Source organism: Argiope bruennichi, chromosome 4, assembly GCF_947563725.1.
Source record: "Argiope bruennichi chromosome 4, qqArgBrue1.1, whole genome shotgun sequence".
NCBI lineage: Eukaryota > Metazoa > Arthropoda > Arachnida > Araneae > Araneidae > Argiope > Argiope bruennichi.
In genome coordinates this window covers 8,456,957-8,477,158 of record NC_079154.1, presented here as the reverse complement: position 1 = coordinate 8,477,158, position 20,202 = coordinate 8,456,957, and the positions used below count along the sequence as shown (strand labels likewise).

At 26.6% G+C, this 20,202-nt stretch overlaps 1 protein-coding gene across 2 annotated transcripts in view; it reads left to right on the top strand.

The window, feature by feature from the left end:
• The window catches only part of LOC129965915 (cell division cycle protein 27 homolog), a 33,751-nt gene continuing 13,549 nt past the window's right edge, over positions 1–20,202 (top strand). The window contains exons 1-9 of one of the 2 annotated variants that reach the window (XM_056080198.1): positions 1–211; positions 3,194–3,269; positions 3,424–3,571; positions 4,505–4,669; positions 6,682–6,740; positions 6,825–6,988; positions 17,160–17,404; positions 18,849–18,927; positions 19,736–19,851. In XM_056080198.1, the coding sequence (XP_055936173.1) occupies positions 188–211; positions 3,194–3,269; positions 3,424–3,571; positions 4,505–4,669; positions 6,682–6,740; positions 6,825–6,988; positions 17,160–17,404; positions 18,849–18,927; positions 19,736–19,851 (1,076 nt within the window). In that variant the 5' untranslated portion in view covers positions 1–187. Of the gene's footprint in view, positions 212–3,193; positions 3,270–3,423; positions 3,572–4,504; positions 4,670–6,681; positions 6,741–6,824; positions 6,989–17,159; positions 17,405–18,848; positions 18,928–19,708; positions 19,852–20,202 lie in introns of both variants that reach the window. The other variant, XM_056080197.1, reaches the window with a different exon arrangement.

Sequence of the window (20,202 nt, the reverse complement as noted above, 5' to 3'; positions counted from 1 at the left end):
TCTATCTAAACGTATTTGTGTTTAATATACATGTTAAGTTAAAAAAAATGAATGAAATTTTTAAGTAATGGTTTCAATCAAGAATTGTGGAAATAATGCAATATGTACATAAAAATATGTTCTGTCTGGGTTTTTAACTTCATGCATTGCATCCTTTTCCAAAAATAACTCGCATAAACACTCCAAAATGATTATTCAAGAGCCCGTTCAGGTATGATATACATCCAATATTTGTAAACATTATGAACCTCAACATTAATATTTATGCATTTGCCCTGATTACTGCTCTTTAATATCAAGCATATGCTATTATGTATATCAGACAAAATAATACTTATGGAAATCGTATACTTTGCAGTTAGCATTTAGGCCATTGACTGCCCAACATTTTTAACATTATGCACAATTGCTGGATTTTTAAATTTAGTGATCTAATTATCTTGCGAAGCCATATAATAAAGTGTATTCAGGTTAATGATAAATCTTTTTTATTGTAATGAAAAAATTCTATGAAACAGTATTCACTCTTACAAGTAATCATTTCATGTGTCATTGTGTGCAGAAAATTTTAATTACAATTCTCCACCTATATTATAAAGCTGAATTTAAAAAAGATAACGTAATTTTAATACTACAAAATTTTATTCATGCAGATCCAGTTATCTGTAACTGATCAAATAATTCAATAAGTTTTGGTGAAAGTCTGCATATTTTGTTAAAAATTATATGAACAGTCTTGTCATCTTAACAATCTATGGAAAATTAGAGAGAATTAAGTTACTTTTTCTTTCGAATATCTGGGAGAATTAGAATTTTTATTATTATTATGATCAATATTACATACAATTTATTTTAAATTTTCATTGAGATGAAGTAAAAGAAAAAAAAAGCTGCCTATTTCAATGCATTGGAAGAAGCTAACAAAGTTATTATGCAGGTTGCAGTTAGTCATTAATATTCAGCAATGTGTATTTGCTGGTATGTGCATGTGTACACAATATTCTAAATTTTGATCTATTAAAATGTGTGTAATGTAATTTTTAATTATTGTAATGTCTCCATGTGATTTTAACAAGTGAATTTTATTTCGATTTAAAAACATTTAATTAGTAGTAAAAACTGAATGCAGAATCTAATTATTTAAGCTAAAATGTGTATGTAGTAAATTTATTATGTATAGTCAGTAGCATCTTCTTACTTGTCACCTAATTATACATTATCTACCATTGTAATATGATGTTACATCATTTTCCCTATTTCAAAAATATGCAATACATTTTAATGTTTAATTGAGATACTTCATATATTTACCACAAGAGCATCAACTGTTATTTTTATCAATTAAATGTGATTTGCAGAAGTTATGAAATTCTCTTCTATATTTCTTTTTTGAATCATTCAGAAATACAAATTAATTTAATTGTATGCAAATATAGAATCATATATTTTTAAAAAAATTAAGTAAATATTTTTTTAAAAAAAATGTTAATAATTTTGTAAAATGTGTCCAGCTTTTTAAGGTTCTTCATGTTAGAATGCAAAATAAGTTTATGAAGAATTAATAATCTCACATCTGATTACTTTACCAGGAAATTTGTTATTTTTAAAGAATTTTGAACTTTGTATATAAATAATAATCATTTATTTTTGTTATGTCAAGTGTTAATCATAAAGTGTAAAAAGTGTGTCTTTAAATATTACCTAATCTGATTTTGTAAGGCAATTATCTTTCTTAATTAAAATATACAAGTAAATAATGGAGGTGAATTACAAAATTTGCATAAGCAGGTAAATGTTCTTAATTATTTACTATAATTTATTAAATGTTAAACTGATTTTTAAAATTTTGTTTGATAATATATGCTTTAACTGGTGTATTTTCCTTGTTTGAAATGAAATTGAGTTGCTTGAAATTAGTTGTTTCTTGAAATTATTTCTATTATTTTCCAAATGTCTTCTTTTTATGGAGTATCAACATTTTCAGAGAGTAATTATCTTTCCTTGTATTTCTAATACTGATGTATTCTAATAATCAGAGAAGGAAAATTTATTTGCATCTAGTATTGCCAAATTTCTATAACACTATTAGTTGTTTAAAATAGTTTGATGTCTTAAAATAGTTGAATATTGTCAAATTTTACTGCCATTCTTTTTTTAATCTTCTTAAATCCACACAAAAGGATTATTTTCCAAATAACAAATTGAAGTCATTTCAAAAGTTAAGTAATGAATCTAGTTAATGAAAGTTAAGTATTTTAATTATGCTAAATCTTTTTAATTTAAAATTGTCTGAAAAAGCATATATATTTAAAGCATATAAAATTTTTAATTAAAATTTAGTACTTTGTTGTAAATAATATCAATTATAAAATTGCAATTAATATTGCTTATTTAATTTAATGAATCTAGTATTTGAATGCCAATTACTTTTAAAGAAAATATTATAAAATCAGTGATCTGAAGCTATACTTTAAATTTATATAGTTTTTTGATTAAGTTTCGTACATAGATTACTATTAACATATGTTGTGAATAAGTAATCTAGATAGCATGTAATACAAAGGATCAATGTAATATTATTTTGTTTCAAGAGGCTGCCAAATTTGCAAAAGGCATAAAAGAAAAAATTATATAAAAATTACCTATTTTCTATTTTTTTTTGCATATTGATACAACAATTTAGAATTGCAATTTGTTAGCTTGAACAGCCAATATCTATTAATATTAGTATAGAAGATACTATCTTCTATAATATTAATATTAGTGTAGAAGATACATATCCACACTATAAATTGCTAGCCGATTTTTAAAACTATTTTATTTACTTAAAAGAAGTAATTTAAATTGATGATTTACTGTGATGATGTATTAGATTTTGTTCCATTTGTCAATTAATTGAATTCATTTAACATATATGATAAAAATAAAGTTATTAAGTTAAATAAAAAATAGTGACATTAAAATTAACATGATCTTAATCATTCTGTCTCAACTTATACTATTGTTAAATGTTAATTTATACAACATTCATAAATATTATTAATGAATTTTTACATCTTTTTATCTTTATCCCAACTTAATCTTATAATGTAAAACAATGATAAAAAAAATAATAGTTACATGAAATGCTTACAAAATTGCTTTAAAAATAATTGCTTAATTAAGCTTACAAAATCATTGTATTTCTTAATAGGCAGCCATTTGGCATGCATTGAATCATTATGCATTTGAAGATGCTATTTTCATTGCGGAAAGACTTTTTGCAGAAGGTAAGTTCTAAAATATCCTTATTTTCATTCAGTAATTTAGATTTTTTTTTTTTTTTTTTTTAAGGAATTTTATGTAGTGCAATTTTTTTTTTTTTTTTTTTTTTTTTTTTTTGCCATTGTTGGCTATTACATTAATTTTATTTTTATTATTCAGTGGACTCAGATGATGCTCTGTATCTTTTGGCTACCTGTTATTATCGAGCTGGGAAAGTTGGTGCTGCATATTCTGTGTTAAAGAGCAAAGGATGCTACAGTTCTCAGTGTCGCTTTTTGTTTGCCCGGTGTTGTGTTGATTTAAAAAAGTAACTAGTTTTACATATATGTATCCTTATTAAATATGTTAATTGCTTCCATTTTTCTAGCTTTCTCTCTCTCTCTCTCTCTCTCTTTTTCCCCTAGATATTTCCTTACTTGAAAATATTCTTTTCTTTTTTACAATATGATTATTAGTAAATATGATGGGGTGGAGGAAGGGCATTTTAGTAAAAATAAGACATAAGATGTTTATTCATTAAAAGTTTTCACTTGAGAATATTTTTTAGAATTGAGTCATCTGCTTAGAAACCTTACATTAAAAGTTTGATACAATTTTCAGCAAATGATGGAATACTGTTTCCATTATTTAGGAATGTTAATGTAATTGAAATTTCAAAAATCATAAAAATATTAGAAATAGCTAAAACTATAATTTTTTGTAATATTTTTGCAAGAAACTATAATAAGTATTTTCATGATAAATATTTGAAGTTTTATAAATAAGTTATTAAGATCAGTGTAAAGAGATTTGTTAATAATAATAATTAAAGCCCCCTCTTCTGAATTAATAAGTCATTGAATCTATCACTATACATTTATTATAAAATTCTACTATTTTTATAGTTGACTTTATGTTAAAATATCTTTTCTTGAAAATAGTATGTATTTTTTTCTTTTATTGGTCTTTCTAGTTCTTTTTTAAATAGCATTTTCTTTTCTTTGCAGCAATTCTCAAATTTAATTATTTTATGCTTCTTTTATCTGTAAAAAAAAAAAATACTTTGGTAAAGTTAAGTTTTTATTAAATTACTAATATAGAAGTAGATACAATGAAATAAATTAAATATACAGCAACTTTGCCTTATGCTTTCATTCTTTAATATATCAATAGATTTTTTAAACTGTGTTCCCTTTTTTAATAACATTTAACATGTAAAATGAAGAATTCTTTTAAAAATAATATTTTTAATTTCTTTAAGGTTTTCTGAAGCCGAGTTCTCCATTACTGGAAATAATATTGCAAAAAACAAAAGTTTAGATGATATTGTTAGTGAATTTGGAGATTTTGCTTCATTTGTAGTACAGCTACTTGGTCACATCTGTTCAAAAACATCTAGGTTTTCCAAAGCAGCTGAAGCTTACAGGTTTGTTTCATATTATATATATATATATATATATATATATATATATATATATATATATATAATGCATCTGTCACAAAATCTCTTCTTATTACTTATTATCAAATGGTAACAGTTAAATGGAAATAAACAGTTTTATGGATATTTCATTCGACACTTTTATGGTTGTACTTATTTCAATACTTCATGCACTTTATTAATTGAGTTGCAAAATATTATTAAAAATGCTCAGGTAAGTGTTTGCCATGTCATTAAAGCCTCCATTTAGATAGAGGAAATAAATGTAAATGAAATTGAGATTCTAGCTTCAAACAAAAAGTTTAATCAAGAACAAAATTAGCCTTAACCATTACCATTCAAGTAATTGAAATGAGTTGCATCATAAAAACATGAGATGTTTTAATTTATACTATATATTATTTCGTAAAATAACTAGAATCTGTACAAAATAACTGAATTTAATGGCAATATTACATATTTTAATTCACCCAAATAGTAATTTGTTTTAGAGTGATTCCATTTTATTCATATGTTTTAGTCCCTGTAAATAACAATTGAAAATTTTCATAAAGATATTCCATATTAATAGTTTAACAGCCAGAAAAATCCATATTTTGGGCGAATAGGTTGTCACTAAAAGCAGTTAGTTTATTATTACTACAGATTTTTTATGTACAATTATTATAATATTATACTTTATTATGCATGTACAATTATTGCAGATATGTTAGCTAATTAAATTATTTTAATTATTATCCTTTTCAATAGTGTAAATAATACTTCAATTTCTGTATTGTAGATGTGGTTAAAATTGGACACAATTATGTATCCAGAAAAACAACTTTCCTTTTTTGGATTTCAGTTTCTGTAATTTACTTTACAGAATTGATCTAGTTTTAATCCCTTGCATGAAAGGATAAAAATGTAGGAAAAGAAAAGTTATAATGTTTAAAAAAAAATAAAATGCTCAGTAATGCTTTGTTTTTGAAAAATGCATAAAAAAATGATAAGTAGAGTAAAAGACATAAGGGAAACTCTTTTTTTGAGTAAAAACTTATTTCACATTTAATCCAGAATCTATATTGCTGACAATGTGCTGTGTGTATCACTGCTTGCTGTAACTTCCAAAATCACAATGTTGGCATTATTCTTTTTTTTTTAATGCTAAATGAACTGCAAAAAGTTTTGAAATGGAAAGTTAACTTTAAATTAATGTTAAGTTTTTTTTTTTTTTTTTTTTTTAGCTTTAAAAAGCATCCTGGGGATTTGCTAACCATAAGAATGTGAATCTGGTAATTTTGCTACAACGCGAAAATTAAAGAATGTTTATATTTTAATTACCCAGAAGAAATAGGGTAAGCTCTGATCATTTTAAAGACATTGGGCTTGGCTTTTCAACTCAGGGACGGGGGACCTAAGATTCTATTAAACAAGAAATCAGAAACATAACGGCTTTACTATTGCAACAAAATGTATTCAAGGATGTTTTACACTACTGATTTTAACACAAATTGAGTTGGTGAGTTGTTCTTACAACATATCATTTTTGGTTTGGTAAAATGGAATATTCATTACTCAAAAAATGTTGTGACCTAGCAGTTACCTAAACAGCATTTTAACAGTAAATGTATACCCAACTTGAACCTATTTCATCTTTACATAAAAGAAACTTTCTAAAAGAATATATTAATGTAGCATGGTAACATTGGTAATAAAATAAATTTCAAAATCAGAATTTTTTCTCTCTCTCTCTCTCTCTCTCCTCCTTTGAGAAAAATTTTCTTTTTCTTGATTACAAGTATGACTACATGAATTGACATAAAATAACATTGATTTATTACAAATAGACTGTAATTCATAATTTTTTCCCTTAAAACTTATTGTATTTTTATATAAATAATTAACTATGGTATTGATTTCTGCACACATTTGGTTTCCTATTAAATTCTATTCTAAAATTAATTAGAGTTTTTCAGAATTTAAGAAAAAATTAATATATCTTTAATGAATTTTAGGAAAAGTTTGAAATTGAATCCTTTCTTATGGTCATCATATGAATCTCTTGTAAATTTAGGTAAGTTTTATTCAGATGTATTTTTCAGCTGACATAAATTTTCTTTTTCAAACAAAGTGCATTTTTATTTTATTTTTTTTATAGGGGAAAAACCAGATCCTTGCAAAGTCTTCAATATCACCAATGTTGAACACTTATCTATGTGTCATGGCACTAATCCTCTAGTAAATTTAGTTAACAAAACTCCTGTGCCAAACAATGTAAATTACATAAAAGAAACTCCTAATATATGCAATGATATTATCCAAGTAAGTACTTTTCCATTTTGTATGCTATATTGTGCGGAAATGCTGATGACAGTCATATAATTTCTTTCTTATATATGTAGTATGGTAAACATATTGTAATTGTTAAAAAATTCAAATTTGTGATTTTGACAATTCTTCACATTTTCAACCTCCCTGAGTTTAAAAGCACTTTTTGGATTTTCTGTGGCAAAGATAACTCAAAGACACTTTGGCTAAATGGATAAAATTTGATATATGATCTTTATACCAAATTTGTAGATCTCTTATCAAATTTTGATTAAAATTCGGTTGTTTGAATATAAATTAACTTGATAACTACAAAGTGAAAAGAGTTAGATAGATAAAATTCAGTTCATAGATTTAACATTTGGTAGTGTAGACATCTTTCAAATTTTGATCCAAATCCAACAAAGGATTGACCATCTCTTGGTCTGTACTTTCAGAAAAATGTAAATGCGATAACTCAAAAATGCAATCACTTAAATATTTCAAATTTGGAATAGGATTTTGTGACCACAAATGTAGCTTTGTGTCCAATTTTTGTTTCAGGCTGTTAAAGAAAAAACATATCTAAAACACAAGTTTGTTTTTGGATACTATTAACTGCATGTAAGAGATTAATCGCCAGAAAACTCATCAAGAATGAATTCAATAAAAATGCTAGATTCTTGCCAAATGTTAATATTTTGTAATTATTGTATGCCAATGCCATGCTAGGCATTTTTTGGGATAAAAAAATTTATTAGTATGTGAGAAAGGTTTGGAGATCACTGCCAAATAAGAAACAAGGATATATCATCATATAAGAAACAGTGTATACCATTATTTATCATTGCTCAATTAATATTTAACTTCAAAAAATTTTGAATATATATTAACTAAGTGGGCCTTGAGTAATCACCTTAGTTTGTTAAATATTGTGTAATCATTTAAAAATTAAATTTTTTATAGCCTATCTACGTTATCATTTTTAAAAAAACGTATATTGTTTGACAACAGATTCTAAAACCCTCTGCCCTTTTGTACATGTATTAGGATGGGTTTAATTCGTCAAAATAGGGGTGAGAGGAAAGATGAAAGACTGAATTAAAATAATGCAGTCAAAAACAATACAATACATGTGAAGAAAAAGTATCTAATAGAGCGAAAATCATGGTTAAAGAATTCTGGAAATGCACTCATTCTTCTGCTTCTCCCTTTAATGAGATAGAATCATCGAAAAGTGGTGTCTCAGAATACTGAAACGAACAGTACATTTATTTTGTTAAACTTATACTTTTTCTTACGTATAATTAGAAGTCTTAGTACTCAGATTGTTTTCTTTGGAGGAGGGGGTGGGCTTGCATATCTTTCGAAGTTCATTCTAGAGAATTTCAAATATTAAAATAAATAACTGGTGAATGTCAAACGAAAAATAAAATGTATTTAAAGTAATGCACAGTAAATCAAGAAAAATAAATATACTTTGAATGTGAATAAGATACCAAATATTGAGAAAGGTATCTTGAAATCAATAAAAAGGAAACAATTAGTTCTTAATTTAAATGATTAAAGGATATTACTGCTGTTATTTGCAGATTCTCAGTACTTAAAAAAAATTGAGAAAAATAGCTGCAGATGGGAAAAAAGCTGAAACTAGTTTGAAACTCTAATCTAAATTATTCTTCATTAAAATCTACATAATTATTTACACAAGCTATGCAAATATTTGAGGAAATGCAAAATTTTAATTGTTTACTAGCGGCCTTTGTTCGCCAGTATTACCGCTCGCTACAATTTTCAATTAAATATTTTAAGTAACTTATAGCTTCTCAAACAAAACATTTTCAATCTTCAAATTTTGATAGTCATACCAAACTTATACTATATCTTCGATCGTTTTGTTCAATTTACTATATATATTTTCCTAATGTTTTGTCATTTCCGGTAAAACTTCAACTTTAATTTAAAGTGAAATGCTGAAATTACAATTAATATAAAGATAATTTTTAATCAAACCAAGCGTTTTATTTTATTTATCATCTTTATTGTTATTTATTTATTATTATTGAATATGAGTACTGCAAACAGATTCGCTCGGTATTTAAGTCTTATGTGAACTACAAAATATTTTTCATAATTTATGTAATATCTCAAAGAATAATTCAAGAAAAATTTCTCAGATTCAGTATAAAATTCAGTTTTTAGTTTGCTTTCAAAAGGATTGAAATGAAATCAATAATAATATTTTGTTCCAGCCTATAAATATATTTCAAAAATTATGAACTCTAAATTTAATGCAGTAAGGTATCATATTCTGAGAAATATTCTGGACACACCAAATTTTAAATAAATGAATGAATGTTTCTATTTTCCACGATCAACTAAGACTGATTTATGAAATTTTGAATGTTAAAAATTTAAAAAACATTTTCATAATTTTAGGCCAATTAATCTTGAGAAACCTGCGCGCTGATTGGTGTATTTTCTTTGAAACAATCGATGGAAAATCTAAAATTATCCTTTTTTTACTGAATAGTGATATTCAAATTTTCATAAATCAGTCAGTTTAAGTGATTGATTTAGTTGATTAGAAATTAAATCTTTTTATTTAAAATATTAGTGTTTCAAGAACATTTTGTTAAACGTGATTTCCACAGCAGAAGCTTTATGTAAAATCAAAAATTCGATATTTATTAGAGCATTTATTGAATCAAGTTACATAAAATATAATCATTTTCCATTTAGACCATTTAAGCAGATCTGTGTCTATTACTAAAGGTTTACAAATTAGCTGTGTGGCCCTGATTTGAATGGATATCCTGTTCATATTAAACAAAACTTGCCTTAAAATAAAACTGATTTATTGGATTAATAATATAGAGAGTGTAAAAGATCATAAAATAATTTTTCGTGAATTTATTTTTTAGAAAAAATAATATTTCATATTTGTTTCATTTCCTACAGGCACGTGCTGAAAATTATATTTTTGCAGTATTCATTTCCAAAAAGATTTAATTTATTTTTAATTGGAGCTTTAATCAATGTGATGGCAACACTATGAAAAATGCTAATTTTTTCCCATGAATGCGAAACATGCTCGTGCAGCTTAAATTTTATTTTTATTTTGTACGAAAAAAATTGTTGAAAAATATAGTTAAAATATTTATTTAAAAATTAATTAAAAATAGAAACTTAATTTTAAGATTAAAACATTGGTATCATTTAAAAGATAAGTTTTTGATCTTTAACTTCATGTAAAAATCTTTTTTGTGCGGTAATATTTTCGGAAGTTATAGCAGAAATACGCCAAAATTTCGCTTAATTTTTAAATAAATAAAATTCTAATTAAAAATTCGAAAAAGTAACCCCAGGTGCACATTCCCGGCCTCCTCAAATTTGGTAGCTGTAGGTTGAATGGTCTGGCCTGTAGAGCGCCAACACACACACACACATTGAGCTTTATTATAAGTATAGATATAAGGGATCTTCAAAAATTTTCTTTTTGCGTACTTATGAATCCTGAAATGTCCTTAATTTTTCAACTCTTCGCAAATATTCTTTTGAAGTAAATTCATTTTTTGAATTCATTTGTCATTTGATATATCCTCAACATTTTGATGTTTATTTCTGAGTTTCATAGATGCTTCTTTTAATCAATGTCAGAAGCATTAATATTGTCATAGGCATTCTCTTGGACAGAAAGTGCTTGCAAAATTTAGAGATATTGGTTAGTACACAATATGGCGTTTTCTGAGATAAAACATTTTTATTTGGGTAGTATATTGAATACTACAGGTGATTGTGACTGCATTTGACATTTTCTTTTGTCGGGCATACTTTATATGCCAGCTTGTGCCTTTAAAAATGATTATTATGAGCAAGGTTTAATGTATTACAGCTTGGGAGGTATATCTTGATTTGTGTTTGAATCATGTACTTTAGATTTTATATTTTAAATATCAACAAACATTTTAAAATTCAAATTTCTTCATATGAATTCACCTTAGAACGAGTCTAATAGAAGCTCACATGAAAAATATCTCCCATCCTAACTAAACTACTTAAAATAGAAACAATGGAAAAAGAGTCTGAGTGCATAATTAATGAAAAATAAAAAGGGAAGAAGATTTTGAATTCACAAGCAGATTTTGAAAAAGAATGATTTTAATCCAGCTTATTGGAACCCTTATATTTTTTATTATATTGGACCTTATATTATATTAAGATGTTATAAAGCTGTGTTGGAATTATTTTAGGACGGATCTCATAATTTGAACATATTATTAGGACAGCTGCTGAGCTGGTACCCTTTTTCCAAATTTCACCACATTAGCAGAAGGATAATTGGCCCTGGTGAATTTAGCATTAACCAGACTCTGTTACATGGTAATTCTTCATTGAAATTAAATTTTAAGCGTGGAATTCTCCAGTCTCAAGATTGAGATATTTCCACTAACTCATGCTGCCTGCAAGCAAATCTAATGCTTGTGTTAAATGCTTAATTTGCAAAATGTGTTAGAAGCAACCTATTGTTTGTTTCCATTTAGTGTAATTCTGATGCTGAATATGTACGTTAATTTGTTAACTGTTGTTACACATCCCCCTGGAGAAGAAAAGCCTAGACCAGATCCAGGAGGCCCCGTCGCGTCAGTTCCTCATAAATCTGCAGAAAGTCCCGTTCAACCAGCAGCTGCTTATAAGAAGCGCCAAGACAAAAAAAAAAAAAAGGTCAACAGGACTAGCAGGTTGGGAGCAGGAACAAGGTTGGAAAATCTTCTTCCCATTCTGAAACCTTAAACACTTAAGATGGCCACTACGAAATCTGACCATGGCCGATTGGAAAGGCTGAGGGCCACAGCACGTTGTTGATAGGCCAGGGTGGTTGCCAGCATACCACTGATGAGATGGAGTACTGAGCCACGCTGAAAGCAAACGATGTTTTCCCAGGGAATGGATCTCATTGGGAGTAAGATGGTTCGAACAGTCCATTGGAAGATCACAGCCATTCTTGGCAAGCACATCAGCTGTCTCATTGCCATGTATCCCGATATGTGATGGGGTCCATTGGAGGTTTATAGGTGTCTTCAGGCCAATTTCACACAGAAGCTTCATAATCTCCTGGTCTCGAATATCAAATATTTCTGACCAATTCTTAAAATACTGTATAGCACTCCTACTATCGGTCAATATCCAAATACAATTATTTGTTGTCTGGGCATAATTAATGGCAGTTCCAATTGCTATGATCTTGGATCTAAAGACTGAACAACTGTCAGGGTTTCAGATACTGATAATTTAGCTAATTTTATTTTGTTATAAACCATTTGAGATAATTTATTTTTCACTATATCAATTCATAATAATTATGAAATGCCTATGTATTAAAACTTTGTACAATAGAAAAAGAATATGTGGATGGCAAGAACAATCTTATTTATACTTAATAAAGCTCAATGTGTGTGTTGGCGCTCTACAGGCCAGGCTGTTCGACCTAAAGCTACCAAATTTGGCACGTGCATGCCTTGGAGGTCGGGAATGTGCGCCTAGGGTCCCTTTTTTTTTCAATTTTTAATTAGAATTTCAATTATTAATTAAAAACTAATTTTCCCACCAAAAAAAAACTTTTCATTCCTCCACCGCCAACCGAGTAAGGCTTCAGTTTTTTTTTTTTTTTTTTTTTTTTTTTTTTGTTTGTTTGTTTGTTTTTCCCCCTTTACGCTAAAGAGGATAGGCTTAAGAAATTTTCGGCAAATTATTTCAAAGGATTCTGTTTATTTTCTTAATGTTTGATGCATTTAAAATTAAACTTTAGTGCCCATAAGGTTTAAATACTCAGTGACTCTGTTTTCAGTACTCATATTTTTAAAAAAATGCTTCGTTTCAGTAAAAAAAATATTATATTAATTGCAGTTTAATCATTTCTACTTTAATTTAAAGCATAAATTCTACAGGAGCTAACAGAAAATTAGAGAGATACATATTACGTTTTGGCTGAAAGCCTTTATATTATTATGAGTGAATTATACGATTATTAAAATTTGAAGTTTTAAAATAATTCAATGAAGAAGCCATTAAAATGGGAGTTCCATAAAATATCTAATTAATAAAATTTTAACGTGCATTAAGATTGGCAAACCGGATGGCCGCCTAACGGATGCAGACCTGATTTAAATTATTTTTAGGTTAGTTTTATGCTTTTGTAATTAAATTGTATTTATGTTAGTCATGTATTTTTTGTATATGCTTATAGTTTTAAGTAGTTTTTTTTTAACCTGTTTTCGGCCGATTATTTTAAACGATTCTATTTATTTTCTTAGTGTTTGATGCATTTAAAATGAAACATTGTTAATTAATCGATCTGCTCATAATGATCTGAGAAACTTTTGTTGACAAATTCTTGAGATATTACATAAATTAAGAATATTCTTTTGTGCCCATAAGGTTTAAATGCTCAGTGACTCGGTTTTCAGTAATCATATTATTAAAAAAAATGCTTTGTTTCAGTGAAAAATATTAATTGCAGATTAATCATTTCCACTTTAATTTAAAGCATAAATTCTACTAGAGCTAACAGAAAATTAGAGAGATACATATTACGTTATGACTGAGGGCCTTCATAATATTTTGAGTGAATTATATGACTATCAAAATTTGAAGTTTTGAAATATTTTAATGAAGAAGCTATTAAAGTAAGAATTAGATAAAATATTTAATTATTAAAATTTTAGCGAGCATTAAGATTGGCTTACCGCTTGTCACCAAAGGCGGCTAGTAATTAATAAAAGAATTATTATAAGGTGAAAATAATTTTAAATATTGTTATTTGTATTGTAACTATAGAAGATGCTGCTTAATGTGATTGTGGGTAATGTTATTATTTGCTGTACATTATAAATCTTCTAATCCTAAATAGATGTATGCAAAAATAACTGTTTAGTGGGATCACTACATTTTATGTTATTACCACATTTGTTGTAGAGAATTCATCAATTCTTCATTTTTAACCAATGTTAGTGGTTGATTATCATGGAATCCGGTTGTAGTGCATTTTTTCCATGGAAAGAGCTCACATTCTGTTGTTTGTACTAAAGCAATTTGGATCAATTTAATTGGATAGTTACACTGGCAGATAAAATCTGGCTTGAAATTATGGCATTTCTTGCTGAACTTGTTGGAAAACGTCTGGGAGTCACTATTTCCATAGAATAGTGCTCACATTCTGTTATTTGTACTAAAGCAGTTTGGGTCATTTTAATCCGTTCTGGCATGGATCATTAAAATTTTTGAAATATAATGAAAAAACACAATCGATGTAATTAATAGGTTGTATATACATGGATTTTGCAGTCAAAAAAATTTTTGGGTTGTCTTCTTTTGCAGGGTGTGGTGTCCTCCTGTCTACAGCAATCTCTGTGGGGAAAAAATCTTGCTGTAAAACAGCAGTAATTATAAATATTTTAGGATTATAGACACTTTTATTCATATATTATTTAACTTGAAACATTTAAAGTATTAAATATACAAAATATACTTTATTCACTACAAAAATTTTGAACTAAATCTTATATATAATCTAAATCTTATAAATAATTAAAAATAATTTATTGTTTGGCATGTAATGTGGAATTGTCTTTTCGTTTAACACATATTAGGAAATTATTATTTTTTGTAATGCACTGTGAATATTTTCGAGGGGTGACACATGATAGGCATATATTGAAGTTTTTTATCTTTTGCTGTATAATTTTTACATATTTAATGCAATAATAATAATTATGAAAAAAGTTTAAATAAAAAATTATGGCAATATAAAACTAAATATTTAAAGAAAAAGATAGCAAAAAATAAATCAGAACATGATGGTAAAACGTAAGTAACAGTCTAGAAAAAAAGGCAAATCTTAAATGTGAAATATTTTCTAGCTTCAAACATGGGTTTATTTTTCTCAGATCCAAAGATAAATAAACGAAACTTCCCCTGAACATAAAATCAGCATCACATCTTTCTCTGCAAAATATCATATTATACCTTTCACATGAAGATAGGAAGCAGCGCAGAAGAGAGGCGAACGAAGAAATAGACGTCCTGAATAGGTGATGATGCGTGACCAATTTTTGAGGTCTTAAAGCCATCTAGAAAAATTTTTCTTGGTGTCCTCATTTGTGACCTCCTCCACTGAAAGGGTTAATTGGATAGTTACACTGCCAAATCTGGCTTGAAATTATAATGAATAGCTATAAACTACTATTACCTGTAATTGGATTATTAAAATATAGAACTGATTTGAGTTTTAAAGACAAAATTGAAATTCTTAACTTGCATGAAAATTTATCTAAAATGAATCAACATAATAGTGGTCCATAGTTGAAATTTTAAGACCTCTCTTGTTAAAAAATTTGAAGGGGGAAAAAAAATAACTTTGAGCTATAAGCATTGATGGTTCCAACATGAACTAGCATGTTAAAATAAACTCTCCAACAACAGTTGAAATGATTCAAGCATTTGATATTTTGTAACACAGCATGTAACATTGTTTATCACATTTTAAAAACAATATATAAAGGAACTGTTAAGGGATAATTGACAATAAACAATAATTAATGAAGCTTTTTAATTGATATTTTTGAATTAAATTATAAATTGCCCTGAAATAAGTTAGGGTTTTTTCCATTTGTTCTTGATGTGAAAAATTCTGTGTCCAATCCAGTTATATTGAGCTACAGATATTATGTATGGTAAATACCCTCACATTTTGTAAAAATATTTCCAGTGCTGAAGTTAATAAATTTATTAAATGTTGTTTTTTTTGTGTGTGTGTGTGCATAATATAAATAAATAATAAAGCTATGAAAAAAAGCAATTATAATTAAGGAATCTGAAGTACATTTAAAAATATAAACATTTTTCCAAAAATTATTTCAACAAGTTAGTGGTTCCCTTTCTGTTCTATCATCATCTTCTTCACATTACAGCCGAGAACAGGCCATGACAATCCTATTCTAGGTTGTGCACCATCACTACCTATCCAGCGCCATACATTTCCATTTCTCACACCCAGCAGGCTGAGGTCTTTTCAATGTTTTCAAGTCACCTAAAATTTTTAATCAATCTTTTTTCATGATATCTATAGGTTTTCTAAATGTTAACTTTTTTTGCTAGGTTAGAGTCTTCTAATGTTTTTTTTTTTTTTTTTTTTTTCCTGACATATTATGCTGTCAGTGATGCAATAAAATATCTGATTAGAGGACACTCCTTTGTTAATGAAAGCTTTGAATAAGGTTGATTATTTTTAAGGCATTTAAAAAACTAAATCTATTTTTATTGCATAAAATTGTATTGAAAATTATTCCACACATTAGTATCACAAAATATAAACCAGTATATTTTAAATTTTGACAAAGTAACTGACATCCGTTAATTGGTAGACTATTATAAAAATCAATTTCATAATAGACATTTTTATAGCAAAATATTAAATCTTTCCCCATGGCATATAATCATGTGTAGAGAAACAGTTTCCTACACAAAGAAACAGGCACTTGCCAAATTTTGTCTGCCTGGTCCTGATAATTAAGGAGGTTTCAGCTTTTCCCATGAAAAAAACCAATTTAAAAAATGGCTTTATTTAAAAAGGTGAAATAAAATCAAACTTTTAAGATTAGTATTATAAAAAAAACACACACACATTCAAAAGAACTAAAGCATATACAGCTTCTAGAATCCTTTTGAAGTTGATTATTTTTTTTATTATGATGCCAATAAATATTTATGTTACTTATTTTTTCTTTATTAGTTGTCTGGAAATTATTAAACTTAAATCCATATTCATTTTAAAAACTTCAACAAAAAAAAAAAAGTTGATCTGTAAAAGATTAACATGGTTAAATTTTTCAAATTTTTTCCAGTTGTCACATCATGAGAATCATTCCAATAGATAGTTTTTCTATAAATTCCTACTTAATTTTTCAGTAAGATAAATTTCATTTCTGTGTAACTAAATCCTTAATTTAATTAGTTTTACAAAAGTGAAAAATAATTAATTTGCAGTGGTACTACTCAAATTATGCATTTTGCTTTTTCTTATTTATAGAGCAAATAAATACAACATCTTCTAAAAAAAATCTAAATTTAAAAAAAAAAATTATTTAACATTTCTATAGTATTAAGTTTTTGTTTATTTTTACCCCAGGATTCTAGTCAAATTTCCAATAAGATTTCCATTGTTCCTGTCTCCCCAATTCCGTCGGTTTACGGCAGCCATTCTCCACTCGCCTTTGTTAGATCAACTCCTGATGTCAATATAGAAGTTTTCTCTCCAGACAACAATTCTTGGGTTCCTTTTCAGACTTTTGCAAAAAACACCAGAAGACATGCAAGAAATGGTCGCAATAATTTATTTGGAACTCAGAATTCTCGTTCTTCTGCTTCACCATGGTAAGGATTTTATGATAATGTACAAAAAAAAAATTGCATTCCTATAATTTTTTTTTTTTTTTTTTTTGAAACTCTTGTTTCTGATATATTTACACAGTAGTATTTTTAATCTCCTTTTCAGAATTAAATTGATTCAGTATATAAATTTGAACTCTCAGTATTATTTAAAAATCTTCTCATTTTGAAAACTTAAGTCTGTAATTTCATTATGAAATAAATATGTTATAATTTCACTTCATGCTCAATTTTATTTTGGTTATGGTTGAAGAATAGTGACATGAATGTATGTAGTATTAATCCTTTTATTATAAATAAATGAATCAATTATATTTATGGCAAAATGACAGTAAAATGTTAGCAAAACTACTGTGCTCTCCTTCTATAAAACTTATATTTTGAATAATATTCTTGAGAATTTTGAATTGATTTAAGAATCTGATAAAAATAGATAGAATCACATTTATACAATGCAATATATTAGAAATACTAACTAGAATATTTACATTTTGCACCTTAAACATTCATTTCACTGTTTCTTTTCGGTTTCTTTTTCAGACATAAATGTCACTTATTTTTATTAGCAGTTAGTCTTTGGCATTAAATATTTTTGAGTTGCTACTTGATCTGTTGTAATATTATGCCGTAATTAGAATGTTGCTAACTACTTGGAAACTGCACAAATATTTTTTTTTAACTAGATAATATTAAAATTGCATTTATCTTATTAATCATGGACTTTCCAACATTGGAATCTTCCTCAAGCAATACATCTAGAACATAAAAAGAACAATGCTCCAGCTATTATGCATAGCAAAAACAAAGTGGGTGATTTCTGTGTTTGTTTACTTAATGGAATGTTTACTTAAACAAAGAAAGCTGTAGAACTGTTTAGCTAGGACATTTTTATTCAGTTTATTCTCTGCCTATGCCCCCCCCCCCCCAGTCTAGATGCATTTTCACGGATTTCAGAATTTTTATCATTCTTCAGATTGATTAATTTTCTTTTATATAATAACTGTGCAATATTTTTAATATTTCAAGCATTTTTTTATATAAATTTATTTATTTATTTATTAATTATTAATACTTCTATGTGTTTGGTGCAATTCATGATTTTATGAAATTCAGTTTCCTTATTATTATTATGTATTTTATTATTACAGATTATATACTTTCAAAGTCAATCAATTTCTGTTTAATTCCAGAATTAAAATTTTTATTTACTTTGACTTGATAACTTCAAAGCTGACTGGCTTTTAAGTAAATTAATGTGTGGGTTTCGACAACCAGACTCAGAAAAGAAAGATATATAAAACAAATTTTGTTGCCTTTGAAGCATTACTTTCATTATGACAAGTTTTTAATTGATTCTTCTTAGGAAAACAAGAATTTATGTGAGCATTCTTGACAATTTTTAATTGCATTATCTGGTGTTGTATTTTAGTTTTGGAATATTGTCTTTATCTACTACTACAAATCAAGACCATGAAAGTCAAGTGTCTGATAAATCAAGTTTGAAAAAGGTAATTTTAAAATTAAGCTCTTTTTTTTTTTTTTTTTTTTTTTTTTTTGCACAAATAAATATGCTATTGGATTTAATATTTAAAAAAAAAAAAACTAGGCTGTCTGATTGAAGAATTAAATATTATAGAATATATTTGCTTTTCTTAATCTATAGTAAAAATCTATAGTTATGAAGTTTTTTTTGCTTTGTCATTATATTGTCATATTTGTAAAGATGAAATTTTATATTTCTCACTTACTGCCTGATGTGTTAAAACTTATTCTTGTGGACAGTGTGATATTTTAATAATATAATTTTAGAAAAATTCACTTATATGGGAGTTGACATTTTATAAAGGATTTGAGAAAGAAAATTAATCTGAAGTGTCCATAATAATTATATTAAAGAATTGCAAAAATAGTAAAGGATAAAAAAAATTGGAACAAAAATTTAACAAAAAGCTGTAGGTCTACAAAAGTTTAAAAACTGTTAAGCACTAAAAGGGATGCCTAATACAGAAACTAAACTAGTGTAACTATCATAAGAAAGAAAATTCACAGACTTTGATAAGTATGAAAGTTCATTATGAATGTGATTTGCTATATGGAAATGCACTTTACATAGAATATTTTAATTAATAACTTGTGTTGTTTTTAATTTTTTTTTCCCCTTTAGATATTTAATTTTTTAAAATTTATTTAATACACTAGTAAAATTTTGCTCTTTAAAATGAGTAAATATTTAGATGAAAAATATATTATGTTTTAAAAATATTTTATAATTTTCATGGAAAAAAAAAGGTGTTAAACTCCAGACTGCTTTTCCAGACTCCCATGACGAGAAGAAGTCAAGATATGAACCCACCTAAGTTTCAAATATTTAGTCAATCAGGGAACAATAACAACAATAATAATACAAGTTTATCACAGACACCTCAAGCTAGGTAAGATTTATTCATTTCAAATTTTAGAAAATTGTTTAATGATTAATACAAAACAGATTGTTCATAGGTTCTTTGATCTTAATTAGTATATCTGTTTAATTTTGCTATTTTATATTATAATACAAATTAAATTCTATCTAATATTTTACATCTTCCTACTTGCTCATTTTATTATTTTCTGAAAATCAGGATACAGAAACCGTAAAATTCTTACTGTTAAAAATTGTCATGTTTATGAATCATAATTTTTCTTATTTTAAACTATTATGATTAATACATGAGTAAACTGGATGATTATCTGTTATGTAAAAATATGCAAATTTTAACAATTCTATCATGCAGTTGTTTTCA